A 19,156-nucleotide genomic window follows, 5' to 3' on the forward strand; every position below is an offset into this window, starting at 1 on the left:
TCCTGTTCATTCTGCATAACCCTTCAACCCATTACCAATTAAAGATCTGTCTAACTCCTCCTTAAATTTACTCACTGTCCCAGCACACAGGGTAACGAATTTCACAGATTCACAACCCTTTGAGAGAAGTAGTTTTTCCTCAAATCTGTTTTAAATTTGCTACCTCTATTCTAAGATTATGACCTCTCGTTTTAGAATGCCCCACAAGAGGAAGCATCAGCTCCACATCTACTTTATCCATACCTTTTAGCATCTTGTATACCTCAATTAGTTAGCTCTCCCCTCATTCTTCTAAACTGTAGAGAGTATAGGCCTAAACTGTTCGATCTCTCCTTATACGACAAACCCCTCATCTCTGGAATCAATCTAGTGAACCTCCTCTGAACTGCCTCCAATGCCACTGCATCTTTCCTCAGATAAGCGGAACAAAACTGTGCACAATACTCCAGGTGCGGTCTTACCAATGCCTTGCACAGTTGCAGCAACACTTCCTTATCTTCATTGCACAATTCCTTTCGCTATAAATGCCAACATTCCATTTGCTTTCCTTATTATCTGCTGCACATGCATGCTCAATTTCCATGACTCATGTATGAGGACACCCAGATCCCTCTGCAATGTATCACCCTGAAGTCTCTCCCCATTTAGATAATAAGTTGCCTTCCCAGTTTTACGACCAAAATGCATGACCTCACACTCATCCACGTTAAACTCCATCTGCCACATTTTGGCCCTCTCTCTTAACCTATCGATATTCATTTGTAAGGTTCTTACTTCCTCATTGCAACTTGCTGTCCCACCTATTTTGTGTTCGTAAGTCACTAATTTCCAATACATTAGCATTTAGTATTTTGTTTATAATTATATATATTTAGTGCTGCTCACGACTATAGGACATCCCAAAACACTTCACAGTCAAAGAGGTGCTGCTGAAATGTAGGCACTGTTGGAATGCAGCATCCAATTTGCACAGAGTAAAGTCCCACAATTAGCAATATGATAATGATCAGATAAGATAGGTTGGAAAGGCTGGGCTTGTTTCCACCAGCGTTTAGAAAAGAGTGACGGGTGACTTTATTGATGCAAATGCCTGCACATCACCACGTGGCCAGAGGCTTACCTTTCTTTTAACATCAAAAAACTGTGAAATATCAGAGAACCATAGAAAGCAATTCATCATGTAATGTATGTAGACTCATTTGAAAGTTCCTGCGGAAAAGGGAAAAAGGACAGGATGTAACTATCTGCATCAAGCAATTTTCCTCTGAGTGATGCCAATGTTTTCTCAAACAGGCAGACACAAAAGGCATTCAATCATTATGTTCGCCAAACCACAGGGTTTTATTTTTACACTTGGCCACCTGGCAGGAAATTCCCACAAATTCCACCTGATGACATCCCACACTGCTCCTGAACTATATAAACCTGCTTTACTGAACAGGCAAAAAAGATGCCTGCCAGAAACAAACCGAATTAAACAACAGGCTTATGTTACCATTGATCATAAAGCATAATCACTAAAGCACCCATCGTTCTGTTCAGTTTTTGTTTGACATCTAGTTATGTAAAACTTGGACTGTTTTCAAAACTTGACTGAAAAACACGGAGGGCGGGTTTCTCCATCCCGCCGCACCAGATTTTTGGTGCAACACGCCGGTGGGATTCTCCGTTTCATCGGTTGGTCAATGGGGTTTCCCATTGTGGGGGAGCCCCACGCCGCCAGAAACCCCCCCCCGGGCTGCCAGCAAAACGGAGAATCCCGACGGCGGAGAATTCAGCCCTTAATTTTCATGACAAGGGTCCATCAATTTGAATTGTGAACATACTTAACGACTGACGGTTTGTTCCCACGGGGGTCGAGGACTCTGGAGGTTCCAGGTTTCTGGGTGAAGGGGTCTCTCTTCATCTCAGTCCTGGATGGCTGAGCCCTCGTTCTGACATTTATAATTATCAGAATTAAGTTGACATTTTCATGCTTTTCTGAGGAAATGTCAAATCGTTGAAGGTGCCATACTTCAGATGAGAGATTCAAGAAGTCCTGATGTGAGGAAGTTCATTAGATTGATTCCAGACATCTGGGCCTTGTCTTAGGAAGAGATATTGAGCAGTTTAGACCTATACTTGCCGGAATTTAAAAGAATGAGAGATCCAATTGAGGCGTACAAAATGACACAGGGGATTGAGAAAGTAGACATAGAGCGGATATTTCCTCTTGTGGAACAATCTAGAACGAGAGGTCACAACTTTAGATAAGGGTTAGCAGATTTAAAATAGAGATGAGGAGAAATTACTTCTCTCAAAGGGTTGTCAATCTGTAGAATTCACTACCCCAGAATGCAGTGGATGGGGGACATTGAGTAAATTTGAGGAGATAGACAGATTTTTAAATGGGTTGAAGGGTGACGGAGAATGGGCAGGAAAGTGGAGTTGAGGCCGAGAGGAGGTCAGCCATAGTTGTACTGAATGGCGGAGGGGGCTGAATTGCCTACTCCTAGTCCTTGTGCTCTTTCTCATGTGATGAGATTAGACTCTGTAATGATGCAAGCTGTTGCTTTCCACATCAAGCTGTTGATTTCCACATCACAGAGTTGTGGCTCTCTCTGTGCCAATTATGGGTGGTTTTGTGCTGTTGCTGTGCACACACGTGGATCTGGACTGAAGCTGGCCAAGCTCATAATATCTAGGACAGTAATGGTTGTTAAAATGAGGACTTGATTGCACCACATCAGCCGAGCTGGACACAAACCCATTTTTACGATAACACATGGTCACTCAGTCTTTTTACACATCTGGTCAAAGTGGACAAAGCTGGATAAATGGAATTTTGCACCCAGTGAGCAAGTGCATTTTCAGACGCATATCTTAGGAAACTAATTTATTCTATAGTGCAGGACCTTGCCACAAGCAAATAAAATCAGATTCGCCATTTGGCTACAATTTTAATCAATCAGTTCTTCCCACTTCTCATCTATGTTTAAATATTATAGTCAGCAACATACATTCTATTCTGAAAATAACTTGAAAAATTTACTAACTACTTGCTGCCATCTCTAATGTGAAATTAAATGAAATGAAAATCGCTTATTGTCACGAGTAGGCTTCAATGAAGTTACTGTGAAAAGCCCCTAGTCGCCACATTCCGGTGCCTATTCGGGGAGGCTGTTACCGTTCGGGGAGGCTGTTACGGGAATTGAACCGTGCTGCTGGCCTGCTTTCAAAGCCAGCGATTTAGCCCTGAGCTAAAGTGTTTCACTGTATTCTTATTAAGTGTATTTTGTGCGTTAGTTTAAACAACCGGGTGGAGTGTGAACAAAATGAGTCGAACCCCATTATCTTTCCAAATGGGGACCTGAAGCTGCTCAGATTGGATTTGTGGGGTGAAAGAAATTTGGTTTGACCTGAAAGAATTGTTGGAAGGTTGGAGCTGGTCAAACTTGTTGGACAAGCAGACTTATCAGCAGAAAATCAAAATCGATCCGTTATCTTTGAAGGTCACTTTGTCATAAAGTAGGCATAGATTGACAGTGTATTCTGTCAACTAAATTGTTGATTTTGTTAACCATAATATAGCATGCACTACGCCTAAATAGGAGGGAGAAAAAAAAATCAATGAATTAATAAATACATAAAAATAATTTCTTTGAAGTAATAGTGATCTATTTGTATGTGGAGAAATATGCAATACTTACAAGATGTGGAGGCACTAGAGAACGTGCAGAGAAGATGTCCAAGAATGATACCAGAAATGCATGGATATACATCAGGAAAGAATGAACAGACTGGGTCACTTTTCTCTTGGGATAAAAAGTGGCTGGAGGCTGACCTAATTGAGGCATTTAAAATTATGAAAGTTTTTGATGAAGGGGATACGGAGAGAATGTTTCCTTTCGTGGGGTAGAGCACAATCAGGAGGCCATCAATACAAGATAGTCACCAAGACATCCAATAGGGAGTTCAAAAGAAACTTCTTCACCCAAAGAATGGTGAGAATGTCAAACTCACCACCACAGATTGTAGTTAAGTGAATAGTATAATTGCATTTAAAGCGAGGCTGGACAAACATATGAGGGAGAAGGGAATAGATGGCTACGATCTCTAAGGAAAGACGTACTGGCATTGAAGGCAGTCCAGAGAAGGTTCACTAGGTTAATCCCGGGTATGGGGGGGGGGGGTTTCTGATGAGGTGAGGTTAAGAAGGTTGGGCTTGCACCCATTGATGTTTAGAAGAATGAGACTCGATTTCATTGAGATCTCTCGGATTCTCAGGGGGCTGACAGGGTAGATACTATGAGGTTGTGGGAGAGTCAAGGGCCAGAGGGCATAATCTCAGACTAAGGTATTGCTCAATTAAGACAGTGATGAGGAGGAATTTATTCTTTTGGAGGGCAGTGAATCTATGGAATTCATTGCTGTAGAGACTGTGTCATTAAGCAAGTTCAAGGCTAAGAAAGACAGATCTCTCATCACTAAGGGAAATCAAGGGTTTTGGGGATAAGGCGGGGTTGAAGATTATCACATCAGATCTGTAATGATCCCATTGAATGGCGGAGCAGACTCGATGGGCTGAATGGCCTACTTCTGCTCCTGCGTGTTATGGTCAATGAGAGATTTGGATGAGGGAAGATAAGAGGATGCACTGGTGGAACATAGTTTAGTTAGGACAAAAGGCCTGTTTCTGTCTTGTCTCTCCTATGTAATCTTGTGCAAGAAAGAAATGAAGGCAGTTATTGAAGTTATGTATAGAGGCAAGAGGAGAAACAGGGATCGATATTTGAAAAATGAAGCTAAATCCTGTCCTTGTTTTAAATCGTAGCTCTTAAAAAAGATTTTTATGTTAGCACTGCTCTTAGTGATACTCTAAAGGTGGCTTGATTGGCAGATTTACTCCCTGATATTGTAGAAAGTCATGTAGACTCGTTAAGTCCTTGTCTGGTTGGAGACAGTTAAGCTCAGCTGGAAAAACAGCAGTAGGTATGTTACATTTGGCCTCAGAATTCGAGGCAGGTGAGTAGCAGGACCGAGCAGTTCCTACTTCCAATTGCTATCCAGTGAGCCCCTGCTGAATGCGAGTATGTATAGATCTCTAACCCCACCCCCCACAAAGCCTGTCCACCATCTACAAGGCCCAAGTCAGGAGTGTAATGAAATACTTCCACTTGCCTGGATGAGTGCAGCTCCAACAATACTCAAGAAGCTCGACACCATCCAGGACAAAGCAGCCCGCTTGATTGCTCCCCCTTCCACAAACATTCAAACCCTCCACCACTGTAGAATGGTGGCAGCCGTGTGTACCATCTACAAGGTGCACTGCAGTAACTCATCAAGGTTCCGTAGACAGCAACTTCCAAACCCACGCTCACTAACATCTGGAAGGACAACAGCAGCAGATACCTGGGAACCCCTTCACCTAGAGCTGCCCCTCCAAGTCACTCATCACCCCAACTTGGAAACATATTGCCGTTCCTTCACTGCTGCTAGGGCAACATCCTGGAACCCGCCTCCCTACCAGCACTGTGAGTGTACCTACAGCTCCAGGACTGCAGCGGTTCAGGAAGACAACTCCCCATCGCCTTCTGAAGGGCAACAAATGCTGGCCTATCCAGTGACGGCCACAGCCCGTAAATGAATGGAAAAAATAAATATATTTAAAAACATGGGACGGGAGTCTCCCATTTGGTGGCAGTATCCATGCTGTCGGAAATGCCGTCGCGTTTCACAACGGCATGAATGGGCCGCTGGGAGTGCCGATTCTGGCCCTTACATGGCGCTGGAGCGGTTCACGCTGCTCCAGCCTCCCATTCCGGCGCGAACTGTGTGCCGCGGGATCCACGCATGTGCAGTGGCGCCGGTGCCAACCCGCGCATGCGCGGTGGCCTCCCTCAACTTGCCGGCCCCGACGCAACATGACGCGGGAGTTCAGGAGCCAGCGCGGAAGAAATAGGCCTGGGGAGCAAGAGGCCGGCCCGCCGATCGGTGGGCCACGACTGTGGGCCAGGCACCATCGGAGGCCACCTCTCCCGGGGTCAGAGCCCCCTCCCCCCCACAGGCCGCCTCCTCGACCCTGCGGGCAAGAGTTCCCGCCGGCTGCGACCAGGTGTGGACGGCGCCAGCAGGACTCTGCCTTTTTAGAGTGGCCGCTCGGTCCATCCGGGCCAGAGAATGGGTGGGCCAGCCGCGTACAGCAGCCCACGACCGGCGCCACGCCAAACGTGCCAATGGCACAGATTCTCCGCTCCACAGAGAATCGTGTGCCAGCGTCAGGGCGGCGTGGCCCGGTTGCGGGGATTCTCCAGCCTGGCCCCGGGCTGGGAGAATCCCGCCCATGATATTTCATTAATTTGTTAGTGTTATCTTCTGCCCAGAAGGTTGGCTGCCTTGGTCTGACCCGTGCTGCCCTTACACATTCCACGTAGCTCAGCCATATCCAGTCTATTGTATCCATGATCCATTTTCTCCTCTGCTTCCCTCTCCCTTATTTTCCATTGATCTTCCCCGCCCATATTTTCTCTGTCTACTGCCTCCTCTAGTGACGTGACCGAAGCATTTACTCATTAGTTTTTCTGTGTAGGATATGTAGAACATCCTCCAAATGTCAACATCTAGTATGCATTTAGCTTAACAATAGTCTCTTCGTTTAATACAGATGAGAAAATGTAGCACCTCAGCATTCTTTTCCTAAGACTCAGGTTCAATTTCTTCAATGTTAACACATCCTTAGAATTTATAGTGCAGGAGGCCATTCGGCCCATCGAGTCTGCACGGCTCTTGGAAAGAGCACCCTACCCAAACCTCCACCCAATCCCCATAACCAGTAACCCCATCCAACACGAAGGGCAATTTTGGACACTAAGGGGAATTTTGCATGGCCGATCCACCTAACCTGCACATCTTTGGACTGTGGAAGGAAACCGGAGCACCCGGAGGAAACCCATGCACACACAGGGAGAACGTGCAGACTCCGCACGGACAGTGACCCAAGCCGGGAATCGAACCTGGGACCCTGGAGCTGTGAAGCAATTGTGCTAACCACAACGCTACCGTGCTGCCTTCTTTCTGACAAAGCTGGCCTTTGCCATCTCAATTCTCCTTCGGATCACACAACCGCATCTCCAAACTGCCCAAGGTATGTGAACCTTTTCACTTGTTCCAGTACTTATCCATTTACTTCAGTTTTCACTTCCAGCCTTTGCTCATCACCATTGTCTTGGTTTTCTTTACATTCATTCTTAATCCATATTCCAGTATTCATAGTCTGGTAAAGTATGATAAATAAGTATAATGCAACACAGAGCATTAATAATGCTCAGGGTGCCACAATAGGACTTTTCACACAATTACAAGGGAATCCTTTTCAATACTAATCCTCTGACTACCCCACTCACCCCAATATCCCACAACTACAGTGGTAAATGTTTATTTGCTGCTCGGATTCCACAACTGTACTATGCAAGTGATTTACCAATGAACGCCCTCAATATTTTTGATTTTTTTTTCCCTCCATGATGATGCAGGAACTCATTTAACTCATTTTTATCTGGGATCACAGGGTGCAAGAATGTACCTCCACAACATTATCATTAACGGATATAGAATGAAATAATCCTCACGTGAAAGGGGTAGTTGTACCAGCATTCTCGGCTATCCCACAGCCAAGGACTCTGTTGGGGGGAGGGGTGGAAGCAAACACAAATTTGAGAAGTCATTTTGCTTTCAGGATGGAACACAATTTTTAAAAAAAATTTACAGAGAACATTTTTTGAAATGTGTACATGAATGTTGGCAGATGATTACGGGCGGGTTTCTCTAGCCTCCCGGCCGTGTGTCTCATGCCGGCGCGCTGTTCACTGCTGCCGGGATTCTCTGCTCCCGCCGCTGTCCATGGGAATTCCTATTGAAGCCAACCCACGCTGCCGGGAAACCCGTGGGTGGGGGTGCGTGTCGGCAGGACCAGAGGATCCCGCCGCCAGCGAACGGCCGGAAATTGCGGCCAAAGCGTCCAGAATCGGTCACATACGGCACGGAAAGAAAGAAAAAAAAAACCAACGAAACGGTAAAGGAAGAAGGGAAAATGAGATACAGTTCAGACACCGACTTTAAAAAGATCACCCGTGGATCTCTTCAAACCCTATTCGTTGCTCATCCTGTTTTGCAACAGTCAAGACCTAAGCACTGGAATTAAAAGAACTTGGCTGACTCCCAGCTGAGTTGTTTGCCTCCCGAGTGCTAAGCTGCCAGACAAAATGTTTGTGCTGGAGTTGTTGACTGAGTACCGATTATAGATTAACAAATCTGCAAATTTGTGCAACTGCACTGGGCAAATAAATGTTGAACTTTCAAGACCATAGATCCCCCGAAAGCTGAAGTGAATTTATCCACAGAGTTTGCCGAACCAACAAGCCAAACCGGATTCCAGGTACGTTCCCTGGATTGTACTGAGCGAGCGGACCTCAGTCAGGACAACAGAAGGCTACACCTGGCCTCAGTTATGAAATAGTTTTGGGGGGGGGGGGGGGGGGAGGAAAAAAAATTTGGCCAGGTATCTCACCTCTCACCACCACCACCCACTATCTCCTGCTGTGAATGAGTGAAAGATGATCAGTCTCCACTGTCATACCCCAGGCAGTTAACCAGCCCACCTACAGGCAGCGTTGTGTCTCGGACCTCCAGACAGTGCCACCTGAGTGCGAAGTATCAGACCACGGAATCATAACCCAGCAAGCAGCAACCCACCATCAAGTGATGAGAGGGCCAAGAGTGGATGGAGACAGTTGATTTTTTTCCCTTTCTAATTCTGAAATACTCCCCAAAATCTATTTTACTGACATGCGGCATGTGCCAGTACATGTTTCATGCCAAATTCATACACCAGGTTGTTTCCTTACCTTTGACAAGTAATAAAACTGAATGAAAAAGCCCATAGATAGAAAGTGAACTTCCACCTGTTAAGACAAAAATGAAAGCTTTACTAACGCAGTGTAACACTGTACACAAATATATATATATATTTTTTTTAAACAAATGTTTTAAACTGTTTGCTCACTGTTGTTCATTCTCTATTTGGGTTACTACATGCCATTAGATATGACAAACCACCCACAATAAACGGCCCATAGGCCTGAAATTTAATATTTCCTCACTATCCTATGGAGAAACCTGCATAGTACAGGTTCTCAGTATTTATGCCCAATCTCAGTTAACGTGCCAGCCTCCCCAGACAGGTGCCGGAATGTGGCGACTAGGGGCTTTTCACAGTAACTTCATTGAAGCCTACTTGTGACAATAAGCGATTTTCATTTTTTTCACGTGTCACATCTGGTTGGACACATTCCTGCAGGTGCTATCACATGCCTCCAACCATCCCTCCTCCACAGTCTTGCTGTTTGGTCAACTAACACATCCAGTTTCATCGTGTACTGTCTTCCCAAACCAATTGGAAGGTGAATAGGCTATTTATTACCCAATTGGATGACTTTTGACTGTGAGTCAAACACCATATGTGATATTTTTGTAAATAGTAAACAAAAAAAAGTGTTCAGCCGTACAGAATTTGAATATTGCTGAAAAGAGACATGCGGCTTGCACTTATTAGGACAAGTGCAAGAATACCAAAATTTTCAACAATCACAACTATTTATACTACTGGAGAAAATGATGCTGATTGGTTGGCGAGTCAACACCGATTGGTCACGATTTTGCCATGGAGAAGACAGTGGGGAACAATAGATTCCCCAAGACCCTGGGTAATTCAAAAAAGGCACAAGGCTTGAATGTATTCCTTGTGTTTACTGAAAATGACTCACTGAGGACAGGTCCCCAAGTATGTCACGTCTTCCTTGCTATGCCCCATAGGTTGCGTTTTCCAGATTTGTCTTCAATTCCTGAAGGTTTGGACAACCCTAATCTCAGTGGCACTCCCGTTTAGAAATTGGACAGCCCTAATCTCAGTGGCACTCCCGTTTAGAAATTAAGATTCTGGCAGAGTTGTGTAAGAGTCCTTCCTGTGTATTTCCTTTGTTCCCATTTCTTTCATTTTATTTTTATTATTTTGGTCCACGGACCCATAATCAGGATGTGTCTTTAAACAGAAGATTCAAAGTTGAAGCAGCCTGTTTCAAAGGACACTGTGGTCCCAGGTTTCGTATTTTGGAGAGGAGAAAGCAAACTCCTTGGCACCGAGTGGATCTTAGGGACCAACTTTGGAGGGAGTCAGCTCAACTGGTTAACGGGCAACCGGTGGGTTGACCAGGGACAGTGTTCTGCCTAATAATGGTCAGTGATTAGTTTGAGAGAACTTAGCGGAAGTGTTCAGACCTTGGAAGTGAAAGGAACAGCAAGCAGAGTGAGAGAGAAGTGTAAGAGCTGCTTTATTGTGCTGAAAGCAGAAAGTGGCTGGCACACCCTTTGCTGTGAATCCGAATTGATGCGGAGTCTGCAGAGAAAGTAGACAACCTTACCAGAGAAAGCCACCTCGAGCCGAGAAGGAAGAAATACCAACACAAAAGCCTGAACTTCAGATAGACATTGACTGGGAAGTCATCCCAGTGCATCAATTATTTCTTTTATTTAGGTTTTCTTTCCCTTTCCACCATCCTTGATCTATAATATATTGAATATAGATTTTATAGAGCGAGTGCGGAGAGTTAGGAAAGGGGGGGGGAAAGAGTGGTTGGAAAGGGGTAGTAGATCATCAGTTGCATTTTCTATCCATTTAATTATAATATGGTAAAAAATAAAAGGTTACTTGTGTTTTAAAGTTACAAACCTGGTGGCTGCAGCTTATTGGGCTCAACCAAGGACCTTGGGTATTTTAAATAAATTCTAATTTCTCCTGCGTTGTGACTACAGGTCAAGTGGGCTAGAATTGACCACGCACTAGCCCAGGGTGTCATGACAGTTGGAAGATTCAGCTTACCTAGCCTACTCAATTTTAAGCTGGACAAAGTTAGAACTAATATTGCCCAACTAACTGTTTATTGGGGTATTTTTGGACCAGTGCAGAGCCCATGAATCCAAGATGGAAGGGCCCAAGGCTGGCCCAAAATTAGGCTAGGGGCCTCAATTAAACAATGGGGGCGAGCAGCACATGCATGTCATACTTCCACGGGGAGTTCACCTTTTTTTTTTTATGCAGCAACTAATTTTAGTCAGCCTGACTCACTGGAGTAGCCCCAGGTAAGCAACGGGTGGGGTTAGAGAATATTCCCGAGAGAGACCAATCTCAACCGGCAGAAGTGCTGTGCGCCAGAAGTGTTCCTGCTCCTCATGGTGGCTTCACAAATATTTGTAATTGGCAGCCACTGCTTAGGCCATTGAAGAACTCGGAGTGGGGCAGGTCAACCGAATTTCTGTGAGAGGACCAAAGACAGCTCTACACTTACAGGACATTCTTTGGATGAATGCCAGGGATACGTAAAGAACGAAATGGCCCAACCTAATTTCAAGTCAAACTTTCTTTTTTGGAGTGCAGATGGTGAGTCACTGAAGCTGGGCCACCAACCATTTAAAAAAGTGCAATGAAACCCAATTTCCGTCCAATATTTTGATTTTGCTACACCTGCACATATGCGGTCATTGAATACTAGTAGTAATTGGCCTCTACATAATGAGAGTCTTGTTAAAAACTTTAAAAAATTTTCTCACTAAATTACTCATTAATTTCCTCCACCTCCACAGCCCCACAATTTTTGCCACCCTGGCAACAGACTTCCCACTGGAAAGTTGAACAGCTCTAATGCTTTTGTTGGAACCCCTCGTGCTAGGTGGTGTGTGGGCAGAGCCTATTCAGGACCCTTCCTCCGCTCAGGTCTCTGCCTGACTGAGATCAAGAAGTGCAGAGAACAAGGGCACCCCTAAGTGCTGGTCTCCACCATGTCACCTTCAGATAAAAACACAATCAATTCAGTTCTTTATGCAATCTATACATATTCTATTCACCAAAGGCATCAAATTAATCACAGATGCTTTGCTAGAGGGAGCAAGGAAATCAGCAGTAAAAAGGATAGCAGACTCCCATATGGGCATCTCCTAGGTGACTTGCTTGCCAAGTGATTTTGGCAGGCTCTCAGTTACGAGTAGGGGTATTTATTTTTTATTCTTTCATGGGAAATGGACATCCTGACAAGGCCAGCATTTGTTGCCCATTCCCAATTGCACCTGAACTGAATCACTTGCGGGACCATTTCAGAGGGCAGTTAAGAGTCAACCACAGTGCTGTGGGTCTGGAGTCAGTGTCGGCCAGCCCAGGTAAGGTTGGCAGATTTCCTTCCTTAAAAGGACATGAGTGAACCAGGTGGGTTTTTAAAAATCACAAATCGACGATGATTTCACGATCACTATTACTAAGAATAGCTTTCAATTCCTGGTTTTATTTTTATGAATTTAAATTGCACGAGCTGGGATTTGAACCCTTGCCCACAGATTATTAGCCTGAGCCTCTGGATTGCTAGCCTAGTAATATGCTCACTACACCCTACTGAAAAGTGAAAATCGCTTATTGTCACGAGTAGGCTTCAATGAAGTTACTGTGAAAAGCCCCTAGTCGCCACATTCCGGCGCCTGTCCGGGGAGACTGGTACGGGAATCGAACCGTGCTGCTGGCCTGCTTGGTCTGCTTTAAAAGCCAGCGATTTAGCGGAGTGAGCTAAACCAGCCCCTGGGGGAGGTAACTTGCAATAGGCAAAGAATGCAGAACGTTTTTGTGTTCTCATAAAGGTACACTGGAAAGTTTAGCAAGTGGGCAAGGATCTAGCAAATGGAGTATAATACTGGCAAATTCAAAATTGTCCATTTTGGCAGAAAGAATGGAAAAACTTATTATCTAAATGGTGAGAGATTGCAAAGCACAGATTCAGAGGTACAGCAAATAATAAGGAAAGCTAATAGAGTGTTATCATTTATTGTGAGGGGAGTTGAACACAAAAGTACAGAGGTTATGCTTTAGTTATGAGACCACATCTGGAAGACTACGGTCTCCTTATTTAAGGAAGGATTAAATGCAGCATGGGAATAGGTTGGGAATAGAGGGATATGGACCCTGGAAGTACAGAAGATTTTAGTTTAGACGGGCAGCATGGTCGGCACAGGCTTGGAGGGCCGAAGGGCCTGTTCCTGTGCTGTACTTTTCTTTGTTCTTTGTTCTGCACAGAGAAGGGTTCCTGATACCTGGAATGGGCTGGTTGTTTTAGGAGGACAAAATAGACAGGCTCTGCTTGACCCACTGGGGTTGAGAAGATTAATCCTGAGGGCGTGGATGTGAAGAGGATGTTTCCTCTTGTGGGAGAATCTAGAACCAGCAGTCACTGTTTAAATAAGGGGTCACCCATTTAAGAAAGATGAGCAAAGAATTCTCTGAGGATATCGAGTCTTTGCAACTCCCTTCCACAAAAGGCAGTGAAAGAAGAGTCTATGGAATGTTTTCAAGGCAGAGCTAGATAGATTATTGATAAACAAGGGGATAAAAGATTATCAAGGTAGGCGAGAAGTCACAGTCAGATCAGAGTGGCAGAGCAGACGTGAAGTGCTGAATGGCCTATTCCTGCTCCTAAACCGCGTGTTCGGCTGCAGAACGGGTTATGGCAAAAATCAATTACATGCTCTCGCAGAACTTTGTCAGCAGACTTGGTTTGTCCTGGTATCGCCGGAGCTTGAACCATTGTATCACTCTGTGTGTGTCCCAATCCAGCTGTTTGGCCAAACGAGTCAGGTGGTTTTTACCAGGTTCCTACAAAAATGATTAAAACAGCCACAAAGTCAAGGAAATATCAGAAATTATTTAACCAGGTTAGAATTTGCCAATCAACCGTCTTGTCTTCTTTGTTTTTTAGCTCTCTGCCCAAAGGCAGGTCTGACCCACAGCACCACAACCTCCACCACAAGTAGGGCAAGGATACAGGTCCCAAATTCACCTTAGCCAAAAGAAGGATCGAACCCCATGCTGTTGACACCAATCTGATCCACACCAGCCATCCAGCATCCGGAGGAGTCCGATTTGCTGTGACAACATGCACTTTGACATGCATTCCAGTATGGAGCTTACATGCATTCCAGTCTGGAGCTATGTATAGTGACAGGAAAACTCCAATTTTCTATCCTTCATATGGATGACAAGGAATCTCCCTCATTCTTATTGCCTGACTAGCTAGGTTATGAATGTGCACCGCCCTTGCCCTGGAATTGGCCTGAGCTTCTGGCTCAGAGGCAGGGACACTACCCACTGCTACACAAGATGATATTAATTAATGGCCATATTTTCCAGCCCCCGCCCCAGGTTTACTGGTGACCGAGGCGGCTCATCCTTGGTTTTCTTGTCCCACCACGTCTATGATGCTTGTCCCCACTGCCTGTCGTGGGTGTGTGTGTATGTGGGGGGGAGGGGGGGGGGGGGTGATGACAGGAAGGGCTGAAAAATCCCACCCTATCTTTTGTTAAGTGAAAGGAGGTTAGTTGAAAGCTGCATTGAGTGGAAAGAGAATACAAATTTGTGGTGATCCCACAGAAGCCTCATGGAGACATAGCATTTATTATACTGCTTAGCAAAAGGTTTATCGAGCATCTCCTTAGGGTCAGCTTGAATCTTTTCTTTTCCAGATGTAAAGGCCCATTCATGATTTTGAAATTAATTACCATGATATTCAGCAAGGTAAAAATCCATTAAAAAAAAAATAGAGCTTAAAATCAGGACTAAACTAAAAGTATCACAGTATAAATTTGAAGTGCAGAAAGCATGTTAATTTTGGGTAAGGGAAAGTAAACCGCAGCTTATGAATTTGTACCTCACCATATAAAATATACTGGGTGATTTCATGAGGCTCCCATAACACTGTCATCGTCGTCCGGCCTCTGCCCCGAAACTGCTGAAAAAAACCAGCCATGCCTTTATCACCTTAATCCCTGATTATTTTATGCTATCCTGCCTGGCCTCGCTTATGCCACAATCTGTAAACCGTGGCTCATCCAAAATGCTGCTCTCGATATCCCATCGGCGTCGAGTATAGCCTTTCCATTGCTGTCTTTACTCATCTACATTGGTTTTCTCCAGTCCCACCCATATACCTCAATTGTAATTCTCATTCTTGCGCTGAAATCCCTGCATGACAGTGTCCCTTCCTATTTCGGTAACTTTCTTCAGCTCTACCTCCTACCCACCCAATCCCAGAACTCTCCACTCTTTTTTTTTTTAAATTTAGATTACCCAATTATTTTTTCTAATTAAAGGGGCAATTTAGCATGGCCAATCTACCTACTCTGCACATTTTTGGGTTGTGGGGGCGAAACCCACGCAGACACGGGGAGAATGTGCAAACTCCACACGGACAGTGACCCAGAGCCGGGATCGAACCTGGGCCCTCAGCGCTGTGAGGCGGTTGTGCTAACCACTAGGCCACCGTGCTGCCCTCTCTCCACTCTTTTTGACTGGTCTCTTGCTTCCTCCTTTCGCCCCACTGTTGCTGGCCACACTTTCAGCCAATTAGGCCCCATATTCTGGAAATGCTTTTCTCACCACCCTCCTTGAATTCCACATCCTTACCCAAACCAATTATCACCCGCCTCATCCCAATATCTCCTTCTTTGTCCTGTTTCCATTTTCTTTCCTGTTTACATATCTCCAAAGCATCCGGGAATGTTCTTCGACATTAAAGTAATTATATAACGGCAAGTTGCTGGTGATGAGTGTTACATAAAACGAGACTTGATTTTAACATTTCATTTTCTATAATTGTAAACATTTAGCGCACATATATTTAGCTTACATTCTGAATTTCTATTGTAATAATTTGAAGACTCATCAATATAATCTCACCGTAGTTATATCTTTGAAAACTTTTTCCAGAACAATGTTTTGCTGAGCCTTCTGGATTGGCCTACAGTCTACTCCAAGAAACTTTGCAAATGGTGTAGCGATAAACCTAAAAGCATTAAAAATAAACCAGAAATTTTGAAATACACCAATAAGCACAAGTAACACAGCATGCCTCCAAGTGCATCGTTATTTTGATACAATGAAAGTGACCTGTGTCTACATAGGACCGCAGTGGATACCAACAAAATAGACCATGGATGGTGTCAGATACGGCTACACCTCTTGAGACTCATACTAAACTTAGTAAACTAAAATCAACATTTATACAATGTTCAGATCTCACAACTATAATATATTAATAGAAGACACTATTGGGTTTAATTAATTAATTGATTGAAGACATTAATTGGGTTTTGTAGGGGCAGCACGGTGGCGCAGTGGTTAGCACTGCTGTTTCATGCGCCGAGGTCCCAGGTTCGATCCCGGCTCTGGGTCACACTCAGTGTGAAGTTTGCACATTCTCCCCGCGTCTGCGTGGGTTTCGCCCCACAACACAAAGATGTGCAGGCTAGGTGGATTGGCCACGCTAAATTGTCCCTTAATTGGAAAAAAATGAATTGGGTACTCTAATTTTAAAAAAAAATAATTGGGTTTTGTAAAGGCCCTTCCTGTTTCCCCTTTCTTTATTTTCCCTGTTATCATTTTGATCCATAGATGCTTAATGGACATATATCTTGAAGTCGAGCAAGAGAAGAAAGGAACTCAAAGGTTACAAAAGAGAATACTCCTACGACGCTGAGGACCTGGGTTCGAATCCCGGCTCTGGGTCACTCTCCGTGTGGAGTTTGCACATTCTCCCCGTGTCTGCGTGGGTTTCGCCCCCACAACCCAAAGATGTGCAGATTAGGTGGATTGGCCACGTTAAATTGCCCCTTAATTGGAAAAAATAATTGGGTACTCTAAATTTATTTTTTAAAAAAGAAAAAAAAAAGAGAATACTGTACTAATGTTTGAACAGCAAAACTCAACTTTGACACCCGAGAGATTGGTGGGACTCGCCCGATTGGCTGGTGGCCAATGAATTGGCCAAAAGCCCATATTCTGCCCGGTAACCGGCGTGATTGGATCCTGCCTGAGTGTGATGATTTTCAGAGAGCCAGGGGAAAAACAGATGGAGTAGTGAGTGGATGCTCAGAGGAAAGAAGCTGCTCTCTCTCTCTCAGTTTTCTCCAGAAAAGCTGCATAGCTGTACACAGAATCTGCATGAATCTACAATGAAAACCTCAAACTGACGGCCTAGATTGAAGAAAGGTGTGCTAGAAACAACCATCTGAAACAAAGACACTTATAGAATCATAGAATCCCTACAGTACAGAAGGAGGCCATTCGGCCCAGCGAGTCTGCACCAACCCACTGGAAGTGCACTTCCCCGCCCTATTCCAATAATCCGTTTATCCAACCTACACATCCATAGACACCAAGGGACAATTTAGCATGGCCAATTCAACTAACCTGCACATCTTTAGACTGCAGGAGGAAACCGGAGCACTCGGAAGAAATCCACGCAGACATGGGGAGAAAGTGAAAACTCCACACAATCACCCTAGACCGGAATTGAACGTTGGTCCCTGGCACTATGAGGCAGCAGTGCTAACCGCTGTCACCGTGATCTTTTTACCTTCATTATTATTTTTACACCTCTCTTCTCTCTGTGTGTCTTGTGTATGTATAAAGGGATGTGTTTGAGTGTTGGGGGGGCGTTAGGAATTGGATATTATTTAACTTATATTTGCTGCATATTTAATTATAGTTATTGTTTGTAATAAACTTAATTGTGTTTAAATTGCCCCTGCGCAAGGATGACACGCAAATTCGTGAAGCGTTCCATATTTTTGCAACTGTTCCGGGACCTATTTGTGGCCAATGTACAAGAGGAAGAATAGTCGGGGGAAGGTAGCGGGAGGGGGGGGGGGGGGGGCTACAGGTTCGTTACGGGGGTTCGATGGCTAGCTAAGGCCCAAAACCAAGCCAAATAAACATGTTGAGAGGGGGGGGGGGGGGGGGGGCGCAGTTACTACTACGAAGATGCTTACCTGTAAATATGTATGTTAATTTTTGCGTGTTTGTTTTTGTTTGTTTTTTTTTGTTTCTCTCTCCTAACAATTTGTAATTTGTTCAATATAAAATACGAAAACTGAATAAAAACATTTATAAAAAAAAAAAAAAAATTGTGTTTAAATTTACAAATCTGGTGACTGTAGTTATTGGGCAGCTAAAGGCCAAAACTTTCGCCACCAGGAAGGGCAAATTAAACAGCTATTCAGTGGTCTGATGCTCCTCTCTTGTAGGTGCCTACAGAGTCACTGGTAAAACCAGCCTGAAACCACATAAGACCATATGATGTAGGAGCAGAAATAGGCCATTTGATCCATTGAGTCTGCTCCGTTATTCAAAGAGATCATGACTGATCTGATATGATAATCCTCAGCTTCACTTTCCTGCCTCATCCCCGTAACCCTGGATTCCCTTCCTGATCAAAAATATGTCTACCTCAGCCGTGAATGACCCAGCCTCTGCATCTCTTTGCGGCAACGAATTCCACAGATTCACTACCTCGGAGACAGAGGCGGATTTATACTTTTGGAGCCCCCGGGCTCTCTTTCCTTGTGGGGGCCCCACATCATGCCTCGCCACCTCGCCCATGCCGACACTATAGTTAAGAAAGCCCACCAACGACTCTACTTTCTCAGAAGACTGAAGCAATTTGGCATGTCAGCTACGACCCTCACCAACTTCTACAGATGCACCATAGAAAGCATTCTTTCTGGTTGTTTCACAGCTTGGTATGGAGCCTGCTCTACCCAAGACCGCAGGAAACTACAAAAGGCCGTGAATGTAGCCCAGTCCATCACGCAAACCAGCCTCCCATCCATTGACTCTATCTATAATTCCCGTTGCCTCAGAAAGGCAGCCAGCATAATTAAGGACTCCACGCACCCCGGACATACTCTCTTCCACCTTCTTCCATCAGGAAAAAGATACCAAAGTTTGAGGTCATGTACCAACCGACTAAAGAACAGCTTCTTCCCTACTGCCATCAGACTTTTGAATGGACCTACCTCGTATTAAGTTGATCTTTCTCTACACCTTGCTATAACTGTAACATTATATTCTGCAGTCTCTCCTTCCTTATGTACGGAATGCATTGTTTGTACAGCATGCAAGAAACAATACTTTTCACTGTATACTTTTCACTGTATGCTAATACATGTGACAATAATAAATCAAATCAAATCAAAGCCACCTGGTACCATGGCGGCCCGTTCCCCACCTCCTGACTTCTGCTCTGTTCACTCT

At 44.5% G+C, this 19,156-nt stretch overlaps 1 protein-coding gene and 1 pseudogene across 1 annotated transcript in view; one reads left to right on the forward strand and one right to left on the reverse strand.

The window, feature by feature from the left end:
• Positions 1 to 19,156, reverse strand: part of LOC119954507 (ceramide synthase 6-like) — a 49,457-nt gene that overhangs the window by 13,938 nt on the left and 16,363 nt on the right. The window contains 8 exon segments of the mRNA XM_038779798.1: positions 1,121 to 1,194; positions 1,852 to 2,038; positions 7,166 to 7,252; positions 7,608 to 7,658; positions 8,883 to 8,902; positions 8,905 to 8,939; positions 13,590 to 13,720; positions 15,800 to 15,905. Of these exon segments, the coding sequence (XP_038635726.1) occupies positions 1,121 to 1,194; positions 1,852 to 2,038; positions 7,166 to 7,252; positions 7,608 to 7,658; positions 8,883 to 8,902; positions 8,905 to 8,939; positions 13,590 to 13,720; positions 15,800 to 15,905 (691 nt within the window).
• LOC119954592 lies at positions 17,610 to 17,693 on the forward strand (annotated as a pseudogene).

Source organism: Scyliorhinus canicula, chromosome 19 (genome assembly GCF_902713615.1).
Source record: "Scyliorhinus canicula chromosome 19, sScyCan1.1, whole genome shotgun sequence".
NCBI lineage: Eukaryota > Metazoa > Chordata > Chondrichthyes > Carcharhiniformes > Scyliorhinidae > Scyliorhinus > Scyliorhinus canicula.